At 35.5% G+C, this 21,730-nt stretch overlaps 1 protein-coding gene across 1 annotated transcript in view; it reads right to left on the minus strand.

Moving 5' to 3' along the window:
• Positions 1-21,730, minus strand: part of SEC63 (SEC63 homolog, protein translocation regulator) — a 79,284-nt gene that overhangs the window by 23,899 nt on the left and 33,655 nt on the right. Inside the window, exons 7-17 of the mRNA XM_058734878.1 lie at positions 20,383-20,433; positions 19,287-19,395; positions 16,927-17,021; positions 16,690-16,822; positions 15,013-15,105; positions 14,075-14,229; positions 11,477-11,624; positions 8,250-8,332; positions 5,219-5,278; positions 4,844-5,017; positions 232-390 (exon numbers count right to left, since the gene is read on the minus strand). Coding sequence (XP_058590861.1) covers positions 232-390; positions 4,844-5,017; positions 5,219-5,278; positions 8,250-8,332; positions 11,477-11,624; positions 14,075-14,229; positions 15,013-15,105; positions 16,690-16,822; positions 16,927-17,021; positions 19,287-19,395; positions 20,383-20,433 — 1,260 coding nt within the window. The remainder of the gene's footprint in view (positions 1-231; positions 391-4,843; positions 5,018-5,218; positions 5,279-8,249; positions 8,333-11,476; positions 11,625-14,074; positions 14,230-15,012; positions 15,106-16,689; positions 16,823-16,926; positions 17,022-19,286; positions 19,396-20,382; positions 20,434-21,730) is intronic.

Here is a 21,730-nt window from a genome sequence, read left to right on the forward strand (position 1 = left end):
AGACTAATTAATTAATTAAAAAAAAATTAAGGGGTCCAATCCTTGTTAGAAATGATTTTTCTTTATAATTCTGACCATCCCACAAAAATATTCTTACAAAATAATATGACTGTAAAATATACTGATATTATTTAAGACAAGTAAACAAAACAAATTAAAAAACAACAAAACCCAAAACAATCAGAGGTATATAACTCCAATTATTTAAACTTATAATATTATAAGTCTTACTGCTTCATCATCTTTGTTTTGTTTTTCATCTTGCTCTCTATCAGAGTCTCTGTCACTACCATCATCTTTTTCACTCTGGGATTCTCTATTCGTTTCTTCTTCTTCAGAATCACTGCCTTTGTCAGAAACTTCTTCTTCATCTTCCTTTACTGCAGCTTCCTAAAAGGAAAAAGCAACCACAAAAGTTTTGAATACCTCAGTGAATATATCATTCGGAGCCCCTGAAGCTAACTTTTTGTCATTAAAATTAAATTGGCTCAAGATTATAATTTCACTATTCATACAGAATTTTAGAGAATTATAAACACATTTACTTATAAATATGTGGTAGTCAGACTAAAGACTTTAACATTTGGCTTATTTGTCTACTGTTATTTTATTTTTGTTTGTAAAATAAAAAATACTTTTATTTTTATTTACAAAGTATACTACCACAATGGCAAAGATGGCTCATCTTTCAAAACACCAATCATACAATATATTTTATTCCGGATGGGGAAATGGGAAGTTTATAGAAAAGTACTGCTTTGACAGTTTAGTATTATCTTCTATGGCTGACAGAATATAATGTAGTAAGGAAAGCCAATATCCCAGACAAGATACTTACTAATCCATTTCAAGAAGCAAGAAAGAGAACAGCAAATTAAATGCAAAAAAAGTCAAAGTAAATAATACAGACCAGAAATCAATTAAAGAGAAGGCAGATACACAAAGAGAAACCTAAATAAAACCAAAAGTTGGTTCTTTGAGGGGCACCTCACTGAGGGTGAGCTACTGAGGGTGGCTCAGTCAGTTGGGCGTCTGACTTCGGCTCAGGTCATGAGCTCAGAGTTCGTGAGTGAGAGCCCAGTGTCAAGCTCTCTGCTATCAGCACAGAGCCTGCTTCGAATCCTCTGTCTCCCTCTCTCTGCCCCTCCCCAACGTGTGCATGCACACGTGTGTGCTCTCTCTCCCTCAAGAATAAAATAAACATTAAAAAAAAAAAGTTGGTTCTTTGAAAAGATTAATACAACTGCAGCAAGACTTCCATTAGGCAAGACTGATGAAAGGAAAAAGAGAATACAAATTACTAATATTAGGGATAAAAGAAACATAACTACAGATCCAAAGGACATCACAAATAAAGGATATTATCAATAACTGTCAATAAATTTGATAACTTACAGGAAATGGACAAGCTTCTTGAAAGCCATAATATACTAAAATTGATATACGGAAAAAAGTAGAATTTGCTAAAGAAATGGATTCTATAACTAAACCCTTTTTAAAACTCCAAACCCAGATGGCTTTTCTAGATAATTCTTCCAAATAACAAATCCAATCTTAGACAAACTCTTCCAGGAAAAAGAAAGAAAGAATACTTCTTGTTTAATGAGGCCAACATAAACCTGATACAAAATCTGGCAAGGGTATTACAAGAAGGGAGAAAGGTAAACCAATATTCTCTCATAAAAATAAATGTAGGAATCCTAAATAAAATATTATCAAGTCCAAATAAATATGAAAAAGGATACTATGTTATGACCAAATGAATTTGTTCCAGGAATGCAAGGATAGCTTAAAATTTTTAAATGCATCAGCATAACTCACCACATTACAAAAAGGAGAAAAATCAGTCACCTCAACAAATGGAGAAATGGCATTTAATAAAACTCAGTATTGCTCATGATAAAAATTCTCAGCAAACTGGGAACAGAAGGGAATACTTCCTTAACCTGATAAAGAATATCTACAAAAACCCTATAGCTAACATCATACTTAACAGTTTGTTTCCTTTCTCCTGGAGATAAGCAAGATGATAAGGGTGACCACTGTCCCCATTCCTAACGAGCATTACACTGAAAGTTCTAGCTAGTAGAGTAAGGCAAAAAGGAAAAGGAAGAGAAGGAGGCATAAAGATTAAAAACAAAAAAGTAAAACTATCTTTATTCCCAGATGGCATGATTGTGTACATAGAAAATCTTTTTAAAAGTACCTACAAATGGTTAGAATTACAAGCATACCTTGGAGATATTGCAAGTTCAGTTCCAGACAGTAGAGCGATTAATGCAATCAAGTCAAATGACTTTTTTTGTTCCCCATTACATATAAATACTATACTGCAGAATGTTAAGTGTACAAACAGCATTATGTCTTAAATCATGTGCATGCCTTAATTAAAAATACTGCTAATGAATGCTATCACATGAGCTGCCAGAGAGCTGTAATCACTGATCACAGATCACCATAGTGAATATAATAATAATACAAAGTTTAAAATATTGAGGGCATTACCAAAATATGACAGAAACACAAAGTGAGCAAATGCTGCTGGAAAAATGGCGCTGACAGATTTGCTCAACACAGGGTTGCCACAAACCTTCAATCTATAAAAAATGCAGTATGTGCTGAGTGCAATAAACAGAAGTGCAATAAAACAAGGTATGCGCATATTGTCAACGTATGCCCCTTGATACAAGGTCAATATTTAGAACGCAACTGTATCTCTACACACCAGCAATAAACACTGAAGAATGGATTTTTTAAAAATGTTATATATGCAACAGCACCAGAAAGTATCAAATGCAGAAGGGTAAGTAAATCTAATGAAAGATGTGCCATACCTCTGCCACTGGAAATTACAAAACACTGCTGAGAAAAAAATTAAGGAAGATCCAAATTAATAAAGATAAACCATAATTATGAATAAGAAGACTCAATATTGTTCATGTGAATTCTCCCTACACTGAAGCACAGATTCAATGCAATCCTCATCTAAACTCCAGGAGCTTTTTTTGGTGGAAACTGCCAAGCTTATTTTAAAAATGTTGAGGGAAATGCAAAGAACCTAAAATAAGCAAGACAATTTTAAAGAAGAGTTTGAGAACTTACACTAACATATTTCAAAACTTAATATAAACTCATCATAATTAAGACCATGTGGTTTGGAACAAGAATAGACAAATAATCAATGGAATGGTCTAGTGAGTCCATAAACAGATCTGCACAAACATCGTTATGGTCGCTTGTTTTATGACAAACCATCACTGCAATTCTGAGAAAAGGATGATCTTGTCAATAAGTGGTGCTAGAATAAGTGGTCCATAATCCCTATCTCACACTATTCACAATAATTAAGTCAAGATGTATCTAAGCTAAATATAGTAAGTAAAATAATATTTCTAGGAGAAAACAGAAAAATATCTCCAGGTTCTCGTGACAGGCAGAAATGTCTTCAACAAGAAACAAAAACACTAACCATAAAATTGATAAAACAGACTTCCTTAAAATTAAGTACCATCAAAAGCTACCACTAAGAGAGTAAAGAGGACTCATACCCAGAATATATAAAGGGAACCCTACAAATCCATAAGACAACCCAACAAAAAAAGAGGATATCCAAATGGCTAGTAAATATATGAAAAGATGCTCATTATCATTATTTATCAAGTAAATAACAAATAAAAACCACACAGAGATACCGCTACAAATCCACCATTGTGGTTAAAATGAAAAAGAATGGTAGAACTACATATTAGTGAGGATGTGGAACGACTGAACTCAGGTTTCGCTAGTATGAGCATAGAATAGTACAACTTTGGAAAATAGGCTCTTTTCTTTTATTTTTATTTTTTTTTTTAATTTTTTTTTTTTTTAACTTTTATTTATTTTTGAGACAGAGAGAGAGCATGAACGGGGGAGGGTCAGAGAGAGGGAGACACAGAATCTGAAACAGGCTCCAGGCTCTGAGCTGTCAGCACAGAGCCCGACGCGGGGCTCGAACTCACGGACCGTGAGATCATGACCTGAGCCGAAGTTGGACGCTTAACCGACTGAGCCACCCAGGCGCCCCGGAAAATAGGCTCTTTTCAACAAACTCAACATACGCCTATTTGTGACCCAGCAATTCCAATGCTAGATTCCACATACCCAAGAAAAATGAATGTCCACAAAATGACATGTGCATGAATGAACACAGCACTTTTACTCATAACAGGCAAAAACTAGAAACAACCCAAATGTTCACCAACCAAAGATAGATAAATTGTAGTATATTCAAAAAATGGAATATCACATACACACAAAGAATGAACAGGTGCTATCCACAACACAGATGAATGTCACGGACATAATGCTGAATGAAAGCAAACATTTCCAATTATATCAAGCTTAAGAATAGGCAAAACTGGGGCACCTGGGTGGCTCAGCTGGTTAAGTGCCTGACTTCAGCTCAAGTCATAATCTCACAGTTTGTGAGTTCAAGCCCCACGTCGGGCTCTCTGCTGTCAATGCAGAGCCTGCTTCGGATCCTCTGACCCCCTCTCTCTGCCCCTACCCCACTTGTGCTTGGGCACGTATGCTCTCTCTCTCTCTCAAAAATAAACAAACATTAAAAAAAAAAATAGACAAAACTAATCTATGGTAATAAGAGCCAGAACAGGAAAGTATGGAGGTAAAGGGAGGGATCTTTGAGAAGGGGCATAAGCAAGTTTTCTAGGGTGTTAAAGTTTTCCATCTTAATCTGGGTATCATGCATACACATATATGTAAAATTTCAGGAGCTATACACATAAGATTTGAACATTTTAGTATAAGTTACATGAAAATAATGATAATAACAGTATTAACTTACACTCCCAACAACTCCATTTGCCTGCTTTTGTTTCTGTTGCTTTGATTGTGGTAAGGGCACAGGTGTAGGTTTTTTTTTTAAAGGTTTCTTTTTTTTCGATTTAGCAGCTTTCTTAGGTCCTTTACTCTTCTGTTGCCATCCTCCTTTTGTCCTATTCTTGTTAGTATCACCCTGCTGTAAATCACAACATACATACACACTCAGAAGTTATAACAATAGTTTCATTTGGGAGTCAACAGTAATTTTTAGATAAAAATGGCTAAACTAAATGTTTTCATAAACTGAATTACTCTCCCACAGCAATATAAATCAATCAGAACTAAACAAAACATTTCCTTCACCAGGAAAGATAGGTAAGAAAAATCAAGTTTTTACCCCATCTTCTGCCGGCTGTTCCTCTGCAGCACAGATGGACTGTTCCTTTTCAAATACTTCCTGGAGGTAGAGAGAAGAAAAATATCTCTATCAACTTACATTTATCTTTCAGATAAACAAAGCAGTCTTTCAAAATAGATGACCAATACGTTTTTTAACTGGTGACAATTGGTGGGTGAAGGAAGAACAGGAGATTTTTACCAATTACTAAATGATGTATACAAATTTAGCAATTACTAATTTACACTTAGGAAGTTACCTTCTAAAATATCTCACATCTGTCTTGAATACATTTGAGAAGTACAGTCTACTTAAATTTATAAATGCAATGCCTTAAGATATGTAAACTCATTATAAAGTAAAAAATATTCCACAGTTTAGAGTAACTAAGGAGGGGCGCCTAGCTGGCTGCATCGGTAGAGAGTGCAACTCTTGATCTCAGGGTCATAAGCTCAAGTGCCACACTGGGGATAGAGTCTCCTTAAACACAAACAAACAAAAACTTAGAAAAAAAGTTTAAATAATTTAATTAAATGACTAAGAAGTGGAACACCAAAAAAACCCATATAACCTAAAGACATATCCACTGTATAATCCACTTAGGATCAGTACAAAAGCCATAAATTTGGGATTTAAATTCCAGTAAGATTTCAGTGAGAATCTATACTAGAAGACAGTAAGTGATGTTCATTGTATTTATAAACTCCTTGGAATTACTAAAGCTAACAAATAAAAACAATGATAACTTGGGCTCTAAACTATTAGCCTAATTCAGGGGTCCGCAAACTATGGCCCATTGCCTTGTTTTTAAATAAAGTTTTATTAGAACTAAACCATGCCCATTTGTGAATTCAGTAGTTGCTACAGAAACTGTGGCCTATAAAATCTAAAACGTTTATTAATTGGACCTTTATAGAAAAAGTGTGCCAGCCCCTTGTCTAATTCTATCATCTCTGCTTCATCACTTTTTTTTTTTTCATTTCTTCATTTTTTAGCTAGATTCTAATACTTAAATTACTCTCAGGTACTGTTCATACAAGAACTGGAAGATAAATGGTTGATTCTTTCCCTTCTTCCAGGGAAATTTTGCTTTTTCTTCTACCAATTATCCCAGAAGTTCAACAGTTCAAGGCCAACTTTTGCTCATTTTTCAGGCAGGGAATTCCAAAGCATGTGGGTAGTATAAATTTGGATTCTAACCCAATCCTAGCCACTGGCTTAGAATTTCCTCTTCTCCCAGAGGGCACGTCTCATCCATAGTCCATGACACACATGTTTCCTTACCACCTGCTACCATAAAACCAACATCTTTAATTTGATATATCCTACTACAAAATATGCTTTTCCTAACAGACGTTTTTGTTTGTTTTTTTTGAGAGAGAGACAGAGACAGAGAGACAGAGTGTGAGCATGGCAGGGACAGAGAGAGAGGGAGACACAGAATCTGAAGCAGGCTCCAGGCTCTGAGCTGTCAGCACAGAGCCCAACGGGGGGGCTTCAACCCACAAACCACGAAATCATGACCTGAGCTGAAGTCAGACGCTTCACCAACTGAGCCACCCAGACACCCCATTAGAAATTTTACACACGGTGTTTAAATGCATACTAGGCTTCCTACAGATGTTCACAGACCCCAGAGTAGAACAGGCTGAGATCTGCCATTAGGTGAATAAGTAGAGTTGAAATAGTACAATCAAAAACAAGTTCTAACCTGGGAGGTAATGCAAATTTGTAACAGAAACTGAGAAAAACAAGATACAGGAAACATATACAATGTGACTGGATTTAATGAAAAGGAATGAGAAAAGTACCAGTATGTATATACACATACAAAGTAAAGGTCCAGAGAGTAAATATGAGCATGAAGAAAGACATGAAAAGATATACAGAAGACTAAATTCTGGTCTGGGGCTGACAAGGGCTTTCCTGAGGAAGGTGGGTTAGAGAAGGAATCCATGATAGTAAAAACATCATTTAGCCCCACAGTTATTCATGCATTAGGGTATCTACAGTGATGCGCTTCAAAATCAATAATTTCAGGGTGGTAGGACTTTAGGTCATTTTAATTTCTTCTACTTTTCTACATCGCCTGAACTTTTTTCCCCAGACAGCATGAATTTTTCACATAATTAGAAAAAAAAAATATTTTCACTGTAATTTAACATTTTTTAAAATAAAAAAATTGAGAGTAAATTCTCTAAAGAATTGACTAAACAGGGGCACCTGGGTGGCTCAGTCGGTTGAGCAGCCTACTTCAGCTCAGGTCACGATCTCACGGTCCGTGAGTTCGAGCCCCGCATCGGGCTCTGTGCTGACAACTCAGAGCCTGGAGCCTATTTCAGATTCTGTGTCTTCCTCTCTCTGACCCTCCCCCGTTCATGCTCTGTCTCTCTCTGTCTCAAAAATAAATAAACGTTAAAAAAAAAAAAAAAGGAATTGACTAAAGAATAGGTAAAGAAATTCTCAACAGTAATCAATAATTAATCTTTGTATAAAACTTTACAGTTTAAATACTATATGCACATTGCCTTGTTATTATGTTTTACAGGGAATTAACAAATCATCACATGAAGAATTAACCTATTTTCCAAGGGTTTTTTGTATGTAAAAACTAATGTGAAAAACTGAAAATTTATTTAAAATGTCAAAACAGCTAAAAGGACTTGCAAAATTAGATTTTACGACTACAATAGTTTTGACTTTAAGAATACATGACTTAAAATGAGAAAACAAATAAAAGAACTTTAACATATAACTCTCTCCCCCTTTTTTCACTGCAGTATAGTTGATACACAATGTTACATTAGTTTCAGGCATATACATAGTGATTCAACAACTCTATGCATTATGCTATGTCACCACACAAGACCATTAACAATGCCTTTAACTATATTCCCTATGCTGTACCTTGAATCCCATGATTTATTCCATAACTGGGGAAGCCTATACCTCCTATTCCCCTTCACTACTTAACACATAACTCTTTTTTTAACATGTAATTCTTAAAGAATAAAAGTAAGAAATTACTTACTGCCATTGTTTGCCTTGTCAATTTAACCAACACTGTAACTAGGGATCCTACTGTGATGTTGTTGCTATCTTCATCATCCAATACTAGAAGATGAAAGTAAAAAAATAAAATTCAATTTGGTACTTCAGTATTTCATGTACACATTTTAAACTTACTCAATAAAAAATAATTTGTCTATTCTGTATAAAATGCTCCACTAGATGCTTTCAACAATGTACTCTTTTAATCTTTAAAATGGCCCTATGAAGGGGCAGCTGCATGGGTCAATCAGATGAGCGTCTGACTCTTGATTTCAGCTCAGGTCATGATCCCGGGGTTGTGGGATCAAGCCCCATGTCAGGCTTGACTGTGGAGCCTGCTTTAAGACTGACTGTTTCTCTGTTTCTCTCTCTCTCTCTCTCTCTCTCTCTCTCTCTCTCTCCTCTCCCCTCTGCCTCTCCCCGCCCCCACGCTCGCTTTCTCTAAAATAAAATAAAATAAAATAAAATAAAATAAAATAAAATAAAATAAAATAAAGTTAAAATTTAAAAAATAAAATAGCCCTATGAAGCATTACTATTACTATTATTTCCATTTTAAAGAAGAAACTGAGGGGGCGCCTGGGTGGCTCAGTCAACTGAGTATCCCACTCTTGATTTCGGCTCAGGTCATGATCCCAGGGTCATGGGATTGAGCCCTGCGATGGGCTCTGTGCTGGAGCATGGACCCTGCCTCTCTCTCTCTCTCTGCCCTCGCCCCAACTCACACTCACTCTAAAATAAAAAAAGATAATTAAAAAAAAAAAAAATAAAGAAAAAACTGACGTTCAAAACTAACGTAAAATTAAATGCCTGAGGTCACATAATGGCTATATTTGCACTGCCAAGTTTCAAACCCGGGTGTTTTAAAACAAAGTATAATGTGAGGACTGCTATACCACACCTTTCTTTCATACCGATATGAAAAAGGGTTCTGTTACTCTCTTAAACTATGCAAACCTCGTATTCACAAGACTTTAACTATATCATCAATGCCAGCCTGCCGGTCAGAAATAAGGTAATTAGGACTAGTATTCCAAGTCACATTAAATTTATTTTTTTAAGGCAAAAACTTCCAAGATTTGTTTATATTAAAAAACACCTTTAAAAGTTTTCACAAAGTTTTTGCAATGTTTTTGCAATTGTTTAATTTTTTAAAACCACATTTGCCAAAAAAAAAAAAACCAAAAAAAAATCTCTACACTTGCCACACATATTGCCAAAAGCTAGTAAGATAAGCTTAACATTAAAATTAGTAACATTAAAATAAATGTTAAAATAAATTACTACAACATCAAACAGATCTTATTCAAATATGTAAATAATTCATTTCACCTACAAGTTTTATCTGTAAGAGTTTTCTTCACTATGTATTTCTGCCTATAGATTTTTCTGAGCTTGTTATGTTTATTTTACATAGATGTAGATTAGCATACTCTGTTGTGGCCTACATTAACACACTACCAGTTGGAAAAGAATGGCCTCCAACAAACTATCACTATCTCTCTTCAATTACTGGCTGTGAGGTGCAATAGCTAGCCATCAAGAAGGATACAATATCCTTTCTTCAATCTGGAAGTCCCCATTATCTTTCCATTATCAAATCTGGCCTACACATTCATCAACACGGGACAGCTGTATGTGCATGAGCACTGCACACGAGTTAATAGCTATAACTGTATCTACCGGCCATTTGATGCTTTACGGTGAAGAAAAAGCCTACAGGTGATTCTATACAGCCTCTAGGCAATGTGGGAGAGAGATCCACCATCTCCAGCACTAGATAATGCAGATGCCCCTTTCCTGCTTCTAAACTGCTTCTCCTCTCCCTCCATTAACTATATTACTCATATTACACATTGGGATAGCACTGTGAAAATACAGTAATTTGTCTATACAAGAGGCTATGGAATGAAATACATCATGAAGTTTCCCAATGAGGTTGAATATTCTTACTTCTAACGAGAAAACCTGACATTCATTTTTCTAAGCAGCATGTACTTTTTATAGCTCTTGATTATTATCAGTTATCTCCTAAGTCCCAAATTGGATTTTACTTGAATAGTTTCTATTTTCTTTTTTTACCTGCATAGTTTCTGACTTAAATTGGTCCTAAATGAAACTTTTAGTGTTTTTAAGTGTTTGAAAACTCACAAACCCACAAGGAAATCTGAACTCTTCACCAAAGCAGTCCCTACATGTATCCTACACTCCAGCCGATTTGAAACCAGACTGCAGTTTTACCTTACTTTCTCAAACACCCCAATCTTTGAGAGTCATTTATCTCTTTTCAATTCCATTAGAATGCAAACTTAGGAAGGTAGAGGCTTTGTCTAACTCACCACTGCTTCCCCAACACCCAGATAAATGAGTGGCACTCAATAGTTGCTGAATGCATGAATGACACAACATCCATGTCATTCATTTCACACTTGCTTTATGATTCCTTGGTTTTAATCCTATGTTTATATCCTCTTTCCTCAACTAGACTATAAGCCCCTTACAGACAGAAACCACCCCTAACACATCCTTGTATTTTTGGTCCCACAAAAATGTTCTCACAACAGTAACTTAGTAAATGTCAAAACTCAGAATAATGTTACAATGAAGGAATGGAGCAGATAATCTCTTAATTCTGTCACCATTGTAAAATACTATTATTCAACCATTATAATGGACACTCACTGGCCAACTGTGTAGGTAGAAAAATAATCTCTATATTTTCATCCCAACAGACATAAACATAGAGACAGGATGAGAAAAACACATGAAATGTGGCACAGAACACGGTAATTTCCAAGGTTTATTTAACATAAGTAAATTGGGCTTAAAATGAATTTTAGAACTAAGCAGCTATTTCTTTCATACTAACAATATATGTATTTCAAAGATCTTTCACTGCATCTGAAAATCCTTCATTCTTTAAAAAGGTAAGATATTCCTAAAACTTGAACTACAGAACAGAGAGTCCTCAAGCTTAATCCCATTCTGAGGATCATAAAAGTAAGATTCTATAGGATTATATCAGTGTTCTCAAAACTATTAAGCATACATCATATTCTATCACAGCAAATGTGACATGTAAACCACAGTTCTGGAAAGTCTAGTTACACATTATGATATCAAATGTTTTGAGAACCTTAAACCAAATAAACAGGAGCCAATCTATCAAAAGGGAAACAATGTTCAACACGGAAACCTCCCACTTACCCTGTGATTTTATGTCCATAGTCACATATGGGAAACTCCCAAGGACAGCCATAACCTCCTCATATTTTTCATCTTCAAGGAAGTGCAGTAGATTGTGACGATCTGATTCTTTTAAACTCACCAAATCTTGGATAGTCTTAATTTTGTACTGAATTTTAAAAGAGACAAGAAGAAAGAAAATAAATCCTAAAGTCATAGAATTTTTCACAAAAGAAAAATTAGCATGTTTACTAAAACAAAATCCAACAACTTTTAAAAAAATGTTAAGATTACACAGGGTCCCCAACTTACAATGGTTCCACTTAAAGCTTTTAAACTTTACAATGCTGCCAAAGCAATATGCATTCAGTAGAAACCATACTCTTGAGTTTTGATCTTGTCTAGGACTAGTGATATTTAATACAATATCATCATGATGCTGGGCAGCAGCAGTGAGCAGTAGCTCCCAGTCAGCACGTGCTCACAAGAGTAAACAATCCATACACTTAGAACCACTCTGTTTTTCACGTTCAGTATTCAATAAATTGTATGAGACAGATATTCAACACTTTACTATAAAACAGGCTTTGTGTTAGATGATTTTGCCCAAGCGTAGGTTAATGTAAGTGTTCTGAGCACATTTAAGGTAGGCTAGGCTAAGCTATTGTATTTGGTAGGTTAGATGTATTCAATGCATTTTTGACTTAGGATATTTTCAACTTACAATCGATGGCTTTATGAGGATGTAACCCCACTATAAGCTGAGGAAGATCTACATACACATTTCAAAGCAAACAATACAACTTTATAGCATTTCATGGCCTTTTATCCAAGGAAATTCAAATTAAGAATTTTTCTATTACAAAGTTAAATCAGAGTAATTTTTTAATTTTAGAAAAAATGAAGTTAGGAGGAAAAGACAGTAACATTCATAGACTCTTGACCCAAGCAAGAATGATTGTCATCTTCTATGCTCAGTTTGCTGACCCATATTTTCAATTTTAATGATAAAAACCTTTAAAGAGTATGAATTTATCTCCAAGTGCAGCTGCATCCTTATGGTTTTACTATGCAATTTTCTCATTTTTGTTGTTCTCTAAATATAGCTGTTACTGCACTAATATCCATCTGGGCTAAAGGGATACTTAGGAGAGTGTTAATTTCCAGCCATTTGGTGCTAGTTAATTTTTACTTTCGCAGACAGGGATTAGATCATGAGGTGTGTGGAATGTCCACTTTTCTATTACAAAGTTTTCGATTAGAAACGTGAACAAATCAGGGCACCTGCATGGCTCAGTCGGTTAAGTGTCCGACTTCGGCTCAGGTCATGATCTTGTGGTCCGTGAGCTCGAGCCCCTTGTCGGGCTCTGTGTTGACAGCTCAGAGCCTGAAGCCTGCTTCAGATTCTGTGTCTCCCTCACTCTCTGTCCCTCCCCTGCTCATGCTCTGTCTCTCTCTCTCTCAAAAATAAAGATTAAAAAAAAATTTTTGTTTTAAGTGAACAAATTTATAATTGCAATACAATTACCTGAAAGGACAGAAAACTCAAATGCAAATTTCTAATATACATTAGTTCTACCTTAATATATTATCAAATCCAGGGGCACCTGGGTGGCTCAGTCGGTTGGGCGGCCGACTACAGCTCAGGTCATGATCTCACGGTCTGTGAGTTCGAGCCCCGCATCGGGCTCTGCCTGCTTCCAATTCTGTGCCTCCCTCTCTCTCTGCCCCTTTCTTGCTTGGTCTCGGTCTTTCTCTCTCTCAAAACTAATAAACATTAAAAAAAATACCATCAAATCCGATGTCTGTCTTCTGCCCATTTTGTCTAGTGTATACAAAGCAATATTTAAAATCTCCTATCAGAATTATAATTTTAGTTTTTTTCTTGTATTTCCAAGATTTTTCATTTATACATATTTTTGCTATATCTTAAGATTCATTGTTGGATCTTTACTACAGACTGCATTTTCTTTTTTTTTTTTTTCAACGTTTTTTATTTATTTTTGGGACAGAGAGAGACAGAGCATGAACGGGGGAGGGGCAGAGAGAGAGGGAGACACAGAATCGGAAACAGGCTCCAGGCCCCAAGCCATCGGCCCAGAGCCTGACGCGGGGCTCGAACTCACGGACCGCGAGATCGTGACCTGGCTGAAGTCGGACGCTTAACCGACTGCGCCACCCAGGCGCCCCCAGACTGCATTTTCTAAATAAGAAGCATCTTTATTTGATCTACTTATTTTTTGAAAACTTAATTTTTTTGTTCCTATTCAACCGATAAACCATTGCCCAACCTTTAAGCCAGGTATTAATGACTGGAAAGCATACACTGCACTTCTACTTTGTATATTTATTTCTGGTAACATAATATAAGGAATAAAGTGCTAATTGCTAAAATGTATTGGACCCCAAAGTAGTAAAATAACTTACAGTAGGTAAAAGATTATACAACACCTACCTAATCAAGAAATTGTTAACAGAACCACTTGAGGGATAGTTTTGGAGTGTTTAAGATATTCTAAATCTAAGAAATTCGTAATAAAAACTTTTAGAACACTTTTCTCGTTATTTAAGTAACATAACAAACTGCGTAAAACAGATTTTAAAGTGGCAAAGAATTACCTTTTTATGATTAGAAACCCTTCTAAGATTGTCCTCTTCAATGTGAGGCAGCTGCAGAAGGGGAGACTTAAACTGCTGAAGGCCTTGCACAGCCATCTGGGAAAGCTTCATGCAGTTTTCTAGGGATGCCAAAGTTGGAGCACGAAACTCCCTTTCTTAGAAAGAACAGGAGGAAAAGAAAAAACAAGGCTGGACTTTTTATACGTTCAGGAGTATACAATTCATCACAATGACATGATACATGCAACTATCCTTAACACCTCATATCTTAAGATCACAGTGCTGACTTTCCTTTAAAAGTTATAAGATACCAAAAATACACAAACTTGTTCAAATGCAATAATCATTATCCAGCAAGAAGCACTGATTTAACAGAAAAATTCTTTGCATCACTTCCACAAATAGCAAATTATCAGTATCAAATACTGACACCATGCCAAGAACTGACATCAGCCATAACAACAAACCACAACCATTATCTCCTTTCCTAAGAGTCTCCCTTTCCATTACTGACCACAAACTCCCTCATTCTTTTTCTTCCCCCTCACTTTTTTTCCCTTCATGTGAAAAACACTACATATCAGATAAATCATTGTTACGTCACTTAAAGAATTATTTCAAACTCACTGTTAAAATACAGAATAACCTAACTCTAAAAATATTCAAAGGAGAGAAGAGGTATATTAAATATTTGCAAACAATACGTGACAACAAACAATAAAACAATAAATAAATTCAAAAACATGAGTTGTGATAAAGACTTTACATAATGGAAAATATAGGAAAGAAGTAAGAGAAACCATGAACAAAAGTGGGAAAGCTGACTCAACCTACGGGCAGAATTACTGTAGGTACTCATAAATCTTAGAACTATGAAGTGTAATCTGCATATGCTTGCAAGAAAAAGTACAACATAATTAATTACATTTCCACCTCACCTTCACGGCTTCGGGCCATTATTATTAGTTGGCAGATTACATTAACCATTTCTTGAAGTAGGGCAGGGCATTTTTTCAACATAAACTGCTGATCTGCAAAACAAGAGAAAACCTGAAACGAATCATTCTACTTTTACAATTATAACATCTTTATCATCTACAGTCCAAGACTAACACTAAATTTAAGTTGTCCCACAAATATTTCACACGACCTAATAAGAATTTTGCAGGCTGAAGTTTCTCCTAAGCAGCACTGTCAAAAATCAGTCAGAAAATTCTAGCTCAGATATGATGTTTCAAATTTTTAATATTACAAGTGTTGTGCTTTGTAAGTTAACTCCCTTGTTTGGAGGGAATAGTCTTAAACTTAATTCTAATCTTACTATATTTAAGAACCTTAAAATTTTTCTTCTTGTATACCTAAGTTTCTGTAACTATGAATAAGTCCAAAGACTAAGATTGATAGTGAATGTCAGTTCCATGCAGAAAGAGGAGAGGGGATGATAAAGAGGGGAAGGAAAAGGAACGAGACAGAGTCATTTTTACTGCACCTAATAGTTAACTGTTAAGATCATACATGGGGTTGGTACTCAACCTAAAAAAGTATCTGCTCCCTATTTCTTAGATAACTGGTAAAAAGGGAGATGGTTTTGTATCTGTACAGAACATTAGGAACATTAGAATTACCAGTAAACTTGCAACTCCAATAACAATGCCTAAATAGAGATCCTTCATTCCATCTTAAGTATCCTATCTTATCATCAACCACTGATCATCAATTGGCCTAGTTTTCAAAGGCATTTGATTATATTATTGGCTTAAAAATGGCAGAGGAGGAGCTTCATTCAGAATGAACACTTATTCCTGAAGGATAATAACTTTCTTTTAAAACTTCAAATGAAATCATGCAAGTAAAAAAAAAAAAAAAAAAATGACAAATTCATGGTATTCCTGGAAACACCACTGTCCCAATCCACTACTTTTATTTATTTTTATTTTTTTTTATGTTTATTCACTCCCTGAGAGAGAGCAAGAGAGAGAGAGAGAGCAAGAGCGGGGAAGGGTCAGAGAGAGAGGGAGACACAGAATCCAAAGTAGGCTCTAGACTCTGAGCTGTCAGCACAGAGCCTGACACGGGGCTTGAACTCATGAACCACAAGATCATGACCTGAGCCAAAGTTGGATGCATAACCGACTGAGCCACCCAGGTGCCCCACTGCTTCTCTTTTAAATAGACAGGTGGCTGCAAATACTTAGGAAGCTTTAAATAAAGATTAAACACTTTATCAGCAACCACAGCTGGAAGTGGTGGTGGTAGTTGTGGAACTGACTGAGGTACTGATTATGAAATCCATTTTTTCTTCCCCCCAAAAGCTTATAAAATCTTTTTAAAAAGTCACTAGGAATTTTTGTATAATCTGCAACTGACTAAACATTTTTCAGAGTATTCTCTCACCTTGAAATACTAAATTTTAACATTTGCCAAAATATCGGACTTAGACCTTCAAAATATCTGTGAAGTAATTATGTAGCATAAAGATTTCTTTTTAAAAGATCCTTGAGCAATTATTTGATTGAGCAAAAAAGAACAGCAACAAAAACATTGCACCATGAAGTCTAATTAAATCCGTTGCTTTTGTACCATTAAAACCGTGCAGATATTAGAATCATAAATACCTTCTTCAAGGGTCTCAGGAATTTTCATTCTAGCAAGATGAGACAGTAAAAGAACTCTGGCTTTCAGGCTATATGGGCAGGTAAGTGGAGGCTCATTCTTCTTTAAATTAATGCTGCCAATTTCTCTGATTAGCTAGAGTAAATAAAATAATTATTAAAAATATCTATATACTGAAAAGCATTAACTTTAATACCTAAATGCTTATTATATCAAGGAATTTAGGAGACAGGTCTAACCTGAGGTATTAGAATATTATCTGTTGGTCTGCTTGTGGCATCTTTGTTATACTGAGGATCAAATTCAGAAGCTCCAGCCAAAACCATGGTAAGACCTAAGAAAACAAAAGAAATATAAAGGTAAACAAATAAACTTGCTCATCTATTAATTTCCTCTCCTAGGATACTTTATTAATGTAGAGTGAGGCAGTTTTCCAATTGTGCAAAAAGCTAAAAATCATCTGAACTCCAATACTAAGTACTCATTTCTTCAACAAAAAAGAAACATTTCACTTTTTTAAAAGTGTACAGTATTACTTATCACAAGTGAATAGAAACATACATTAAGGGCCCCAAAGCAACTGGATGCATTAAAATCACTTCAAATAGCATCCGTTTCTAGATTTAAGCATGTGTTCCACAGAAACTTTCTACAGAGTAATTATTAAGTATCCCATACGATGTTAATAACTATTATGTGAACAAAGGGGGCTCTATGGTTAAACAAGACTGAGAAACAAGGAGTTAAAAGAGTTTTAGGTTTCTTCACTTGATGACTTCTCAGAACCTTAAGTAAACTGAAATACTCTATAATTTACAGAAATTTTTATCATGGAACCCTGAAGGGTTTGCGGGACATGTTCTTTGAAATACACATGATTTGCAGCTACATACACTATGAGCATTACTTGTTAGTCTATACAAGCTCCTTATTTTTTTAAATAATTTTTTTTTAATTTACTTATTTTGAGAACAAGCAAGAGAGGAGCAGAGAGAGAGGGAGAGAGAGAGAATCCCAAACAAGCTCCACACTGTCAGCACAGAGCCCAGTGCAGGGCTCGAATTCAGGAACCATGAGATCACGACCTCAGCTGAAATCAAGAGTCAGAGCCTTAACCAACTGTGAATCACCCAGGCATCCCTATTCAAGCTTTTTAATGACCAGCACTATAGTCACCTATAGTCATCAATCTCACCTTCCAGCAGAAAATACATACAATGTGCTCACTAAAAGCAGGACAATGTAGAGCTTAAGGGCATAGACCCTGGAGTTTTCACTCCCTAACTAAATGATGTAGGACAGTATTCTTCACCTTTCTATGGGTCTCAGTTTCTCCCAATGTGCCTGACACACAGTAAGCACAGTAATATGTGTAAGCTACCGCTATCAAATGTTTTCATGAAAACAACTATTCCTGAGACAACTATGTAAACGATACCAACACTAAAGTAACCAAGGATATATAATCAAGCCCACCAGCTAAAAAATGCTTTTCTGATAGTACTGTATAAGGCTAAGTACCACACTCAGGAATAAAACAGAAATCAAGCTCACTGATGCAAAAAACACGTTAAAAGACATTATAAACATGAAACATTTTCATAAGGGGCTAAGTTTCCATATTAATATTTCAATCCACCATAAGGAAGAATGACATGTGTGCATAAGGGAGAGAACTCACTCATTCCTCAGAAATAAAAGATATGCTCATTTCTCAGAAATAAAAAATCTGTTCACACAGTCACATGACCCTGAGGAGTCTCTTTCTCATTACCAAAAAAATTAGTTAAATTGGCAAATCCAAAGTACAGACAAGTCCATTTAGGTTTTGGAACAAAAATGTATTCTCCAGTGAGACACAATTTAAAACTTTAAAACGTGTATCATCTCTTTTTTTTTCCCCAAGGAAGAGAAGCAGGGCTTGTCTATGACAGGTCTATGATTACTGCTGAGCAGAGATTCTGAAAGGCAACAAACACTACATACTCCAAGGATAAAATTTACAGTGTTAGCTTTATGGAATCAAAGAAAGTATCTTAAATGGAACTTTTTTTTTTGCTAAAAAGAAATTCTGAAATAAGACTCTGGGAATGAAATATCCTGACAGTTTTCTTTCAGCACGCCCAAGACCTGACTTATTTTACTGAGATTAATACAGTGTAATGTACCGATTTAAGACTTGGGAACCAGACTGCTTGAGTTCGATCCTGACTCTACCACTTAATATTTCCTTAAGCTCAGTTTCCCCATCTATCAAATGTGCTTAAAAACAGTAAAGATTAAATGAGTTAATATCTACATAATCCATAGTAATGCCAGGCATACAACAAATACTCAAGAAATATTAGCTAGTATTATTACAAAGTTAACCCACATGAAGCTTTACCATAAAATTTGTAGGGTAAAAAACATATATAGCTGAGTAAATGGAAATAATAGAAATACATGTGATAAAGGGTACCAGCCACTTTCCTCCAGCTTTAGTTATATGAACTGAGTATAAAACTGTGAAATAAAAGGTTTCCAGTGGAGTATGTATCAACTCCAAATAAATGACTCAGAAAATAATCTACTATCACAGATACTTAAATTTACTCACGTTTCATATCCATATTTCGGGTTTTATAAACAAAGTATGTATAAATCTGTGTTGTGCGTATTAGAATCTGGTCTCCACTATAGCGTATTGAGCGATACCACCAAGAGCCCTAAAACACACATAAAATTAAACAATAAATAAAGCATCAAAACCACAATAAATATTAAGTCTAATGCAGAATATGTTACAGTCAAATTTCCTAAGCGTTCATAAGACCAATAACAATACCTGAGCTTTAGAACAAATGCCTTTGTTACTTATTTCAAATTATTTAGCAAGTATTTATACTGCCCAACACCTAAACACCAACCCACCTCACTACATATATATGATTAAACCATTTAAGTTTCAGCTAGAAACTGAACACAAAACAGAAACGAAACAACCCATCACTATAAAAGCAACAAGCTGGTTCCTGACACGCAGTATGGATTCAATAAATATTTGATAAGTGCAGGACAATTTTACAGTTGATATACTACTTTCATTCACATGACTCCATACAGCTGGATCCTCACATAATAAACCTATGAAGAAGGCAAGACAGGTTAATTATTAGTCTCACTATGGGACTCAGGAACTGTAAGATCAGAAAGAAAACCACCAGTCACAAAAGTAACAGTAAAATCATAAACTTTATGGTATTTCCATATTGACATATTATGCAGCTGTTTTTAAAAATGAGGTGTATCTCCAACATAGGAAGTAAAAGAAGTCACAGAATGATAGAAAGACCACATTTTTTTTAAAGTGTGTATGTAAACATAATCCATAGAAAAATATCTGAAAGGGAGAACACCAAACTTAGCAGTGATTATCTCTAACAAAGAAATGAAGTTGAGGGAGACGGTAAACATTCCAAACTCTAAATATACCTGTATTATTTCAGTTATATGTAACTTTTGTATGGGAGGAGATATACTTTCACATACTTAAATGATATCACCTTTAGAAAACCTTTAAAGTATAGATGAATAGAAGATTCTTAAAATTCAAGGATCAATGGATTATATTCTAATACAAATTATAGGAGGCTCCAAAGCACGCCACCAATTCCCTTTCCAAAAAAAAGTTAATAAAAAGAGCTAGCACTTACCACAACAACTGGAAGGATAACCATGAATGCCAATCCATATACAAGTAAAACCTAGAATTGAAGAGAAAAATATTATGGCTTTCACAGGTAAATTATGAAAACATCCATGAACACTTACCTTGAGGCTTGCATGGGGGAGGCACTAACAAAAGCACTCTTCAGGGAGCATGGGTGGCTCAGTCAGTTAAGCATTTGACTCCTGATTTCGGCTGAGGTCAGGACTTCAGTTACTGAGTTCGAGCCCCACATCGGGCTCTGTGCTGACAGCACGTAGCCTGTTTGGGATTCTGTCTCCCTCCCTCTCTACCCCTCCCCCATTTGCTAGCTCTTAAAAGAAAAATGAACTCCTAAAAACAAAAAAAGCACTCCTCTTATATTATTTCATTTAATTCTTACTTCATTTTCAAATTTTATGAGAAAGCTACTGTTATTATTTTTCTTTTGCAAATAGAAAACCTGCAGCACACATAGGTTACAGGACCTGTCCTAGGTCACACAGCTAGTAAGTGGATTGGAATCCAGGCATTTCAATTCTAAAACTTATGCTCTTATCCAATATAACAAGTCACCTTTTAAAATTTTTTTTTTTCAACATTTTTTATTTATTTTTGGGACAGAGAGAGACAGATCATGAACGGGGGAGGGGCAGAGAGAGAGGGAGACACAGAATCGGAAACAGGCTCCAGGCTCCGAGCCATCAGCCCAGAGCCTGACGCGGGGCTCGAACTCACGGACCGCGAGATCGTGACCTGGCTGAAGTCGGACGCTTAACCGACTGCGCCACCCAGGCGCCCCACAAGTCACCTTTTAATTTGCTCTGTAAATGATACCAGCAAAACAGCTTTTATAAATTATATTTTCCTTCCAGTCAGATACTTATAGCTCTACACATTAGTAAGTAGTTCGTGCCTTCGAAAGAAATGATAGAATCCTGGTTCCTTATCAAGGAGCAACTTCATAATGTTCTATTTACAAGTAATTTCTGTCTATTGGTCTTAGATTTTTCTACTGCTTGATTCCAAATCTGGTAGCTAACTATCCTCTTCTCCAGTATTCGCACGGTAATCCTAAGCATGATAGACACACTTACACACAGAAAGCATATATCCCTAAGACAACAAATGTTTGTCAGCCATAAAATAACATTAAATAGCCATTTTCAAAACAAATTACAGACTATATGAATTTTTTTATTGCTTCAAAGATAGCTCCTAATCATTTTTAAGATATGTGAAATAGGGAAACATCTATTCCTGAACAGTAAGTTATTCCTGATGTTTCAGAGTTGTAAAATCTATCACCAAATAAAAGTCTGATACCCTACTGCCTCCCTAAGTACCATATGGAA

Source organism: Neofelis nebulosa, chromosome 6, assembly GCF_028018385.1.
Source record: "Neofelis nebulosa isolate mNeoNeb1 chromosome 6, mNeoNeb1.pri, whole genome shotgun sequence".
In the NCBI taxonomy this organism is placed as follows: domain Eukaryota; kingdom Metazoa; phylum Chordata; class Mammalia; order Carnivora; family Felidae; genus Neofelis; species Neofelis nebulosa.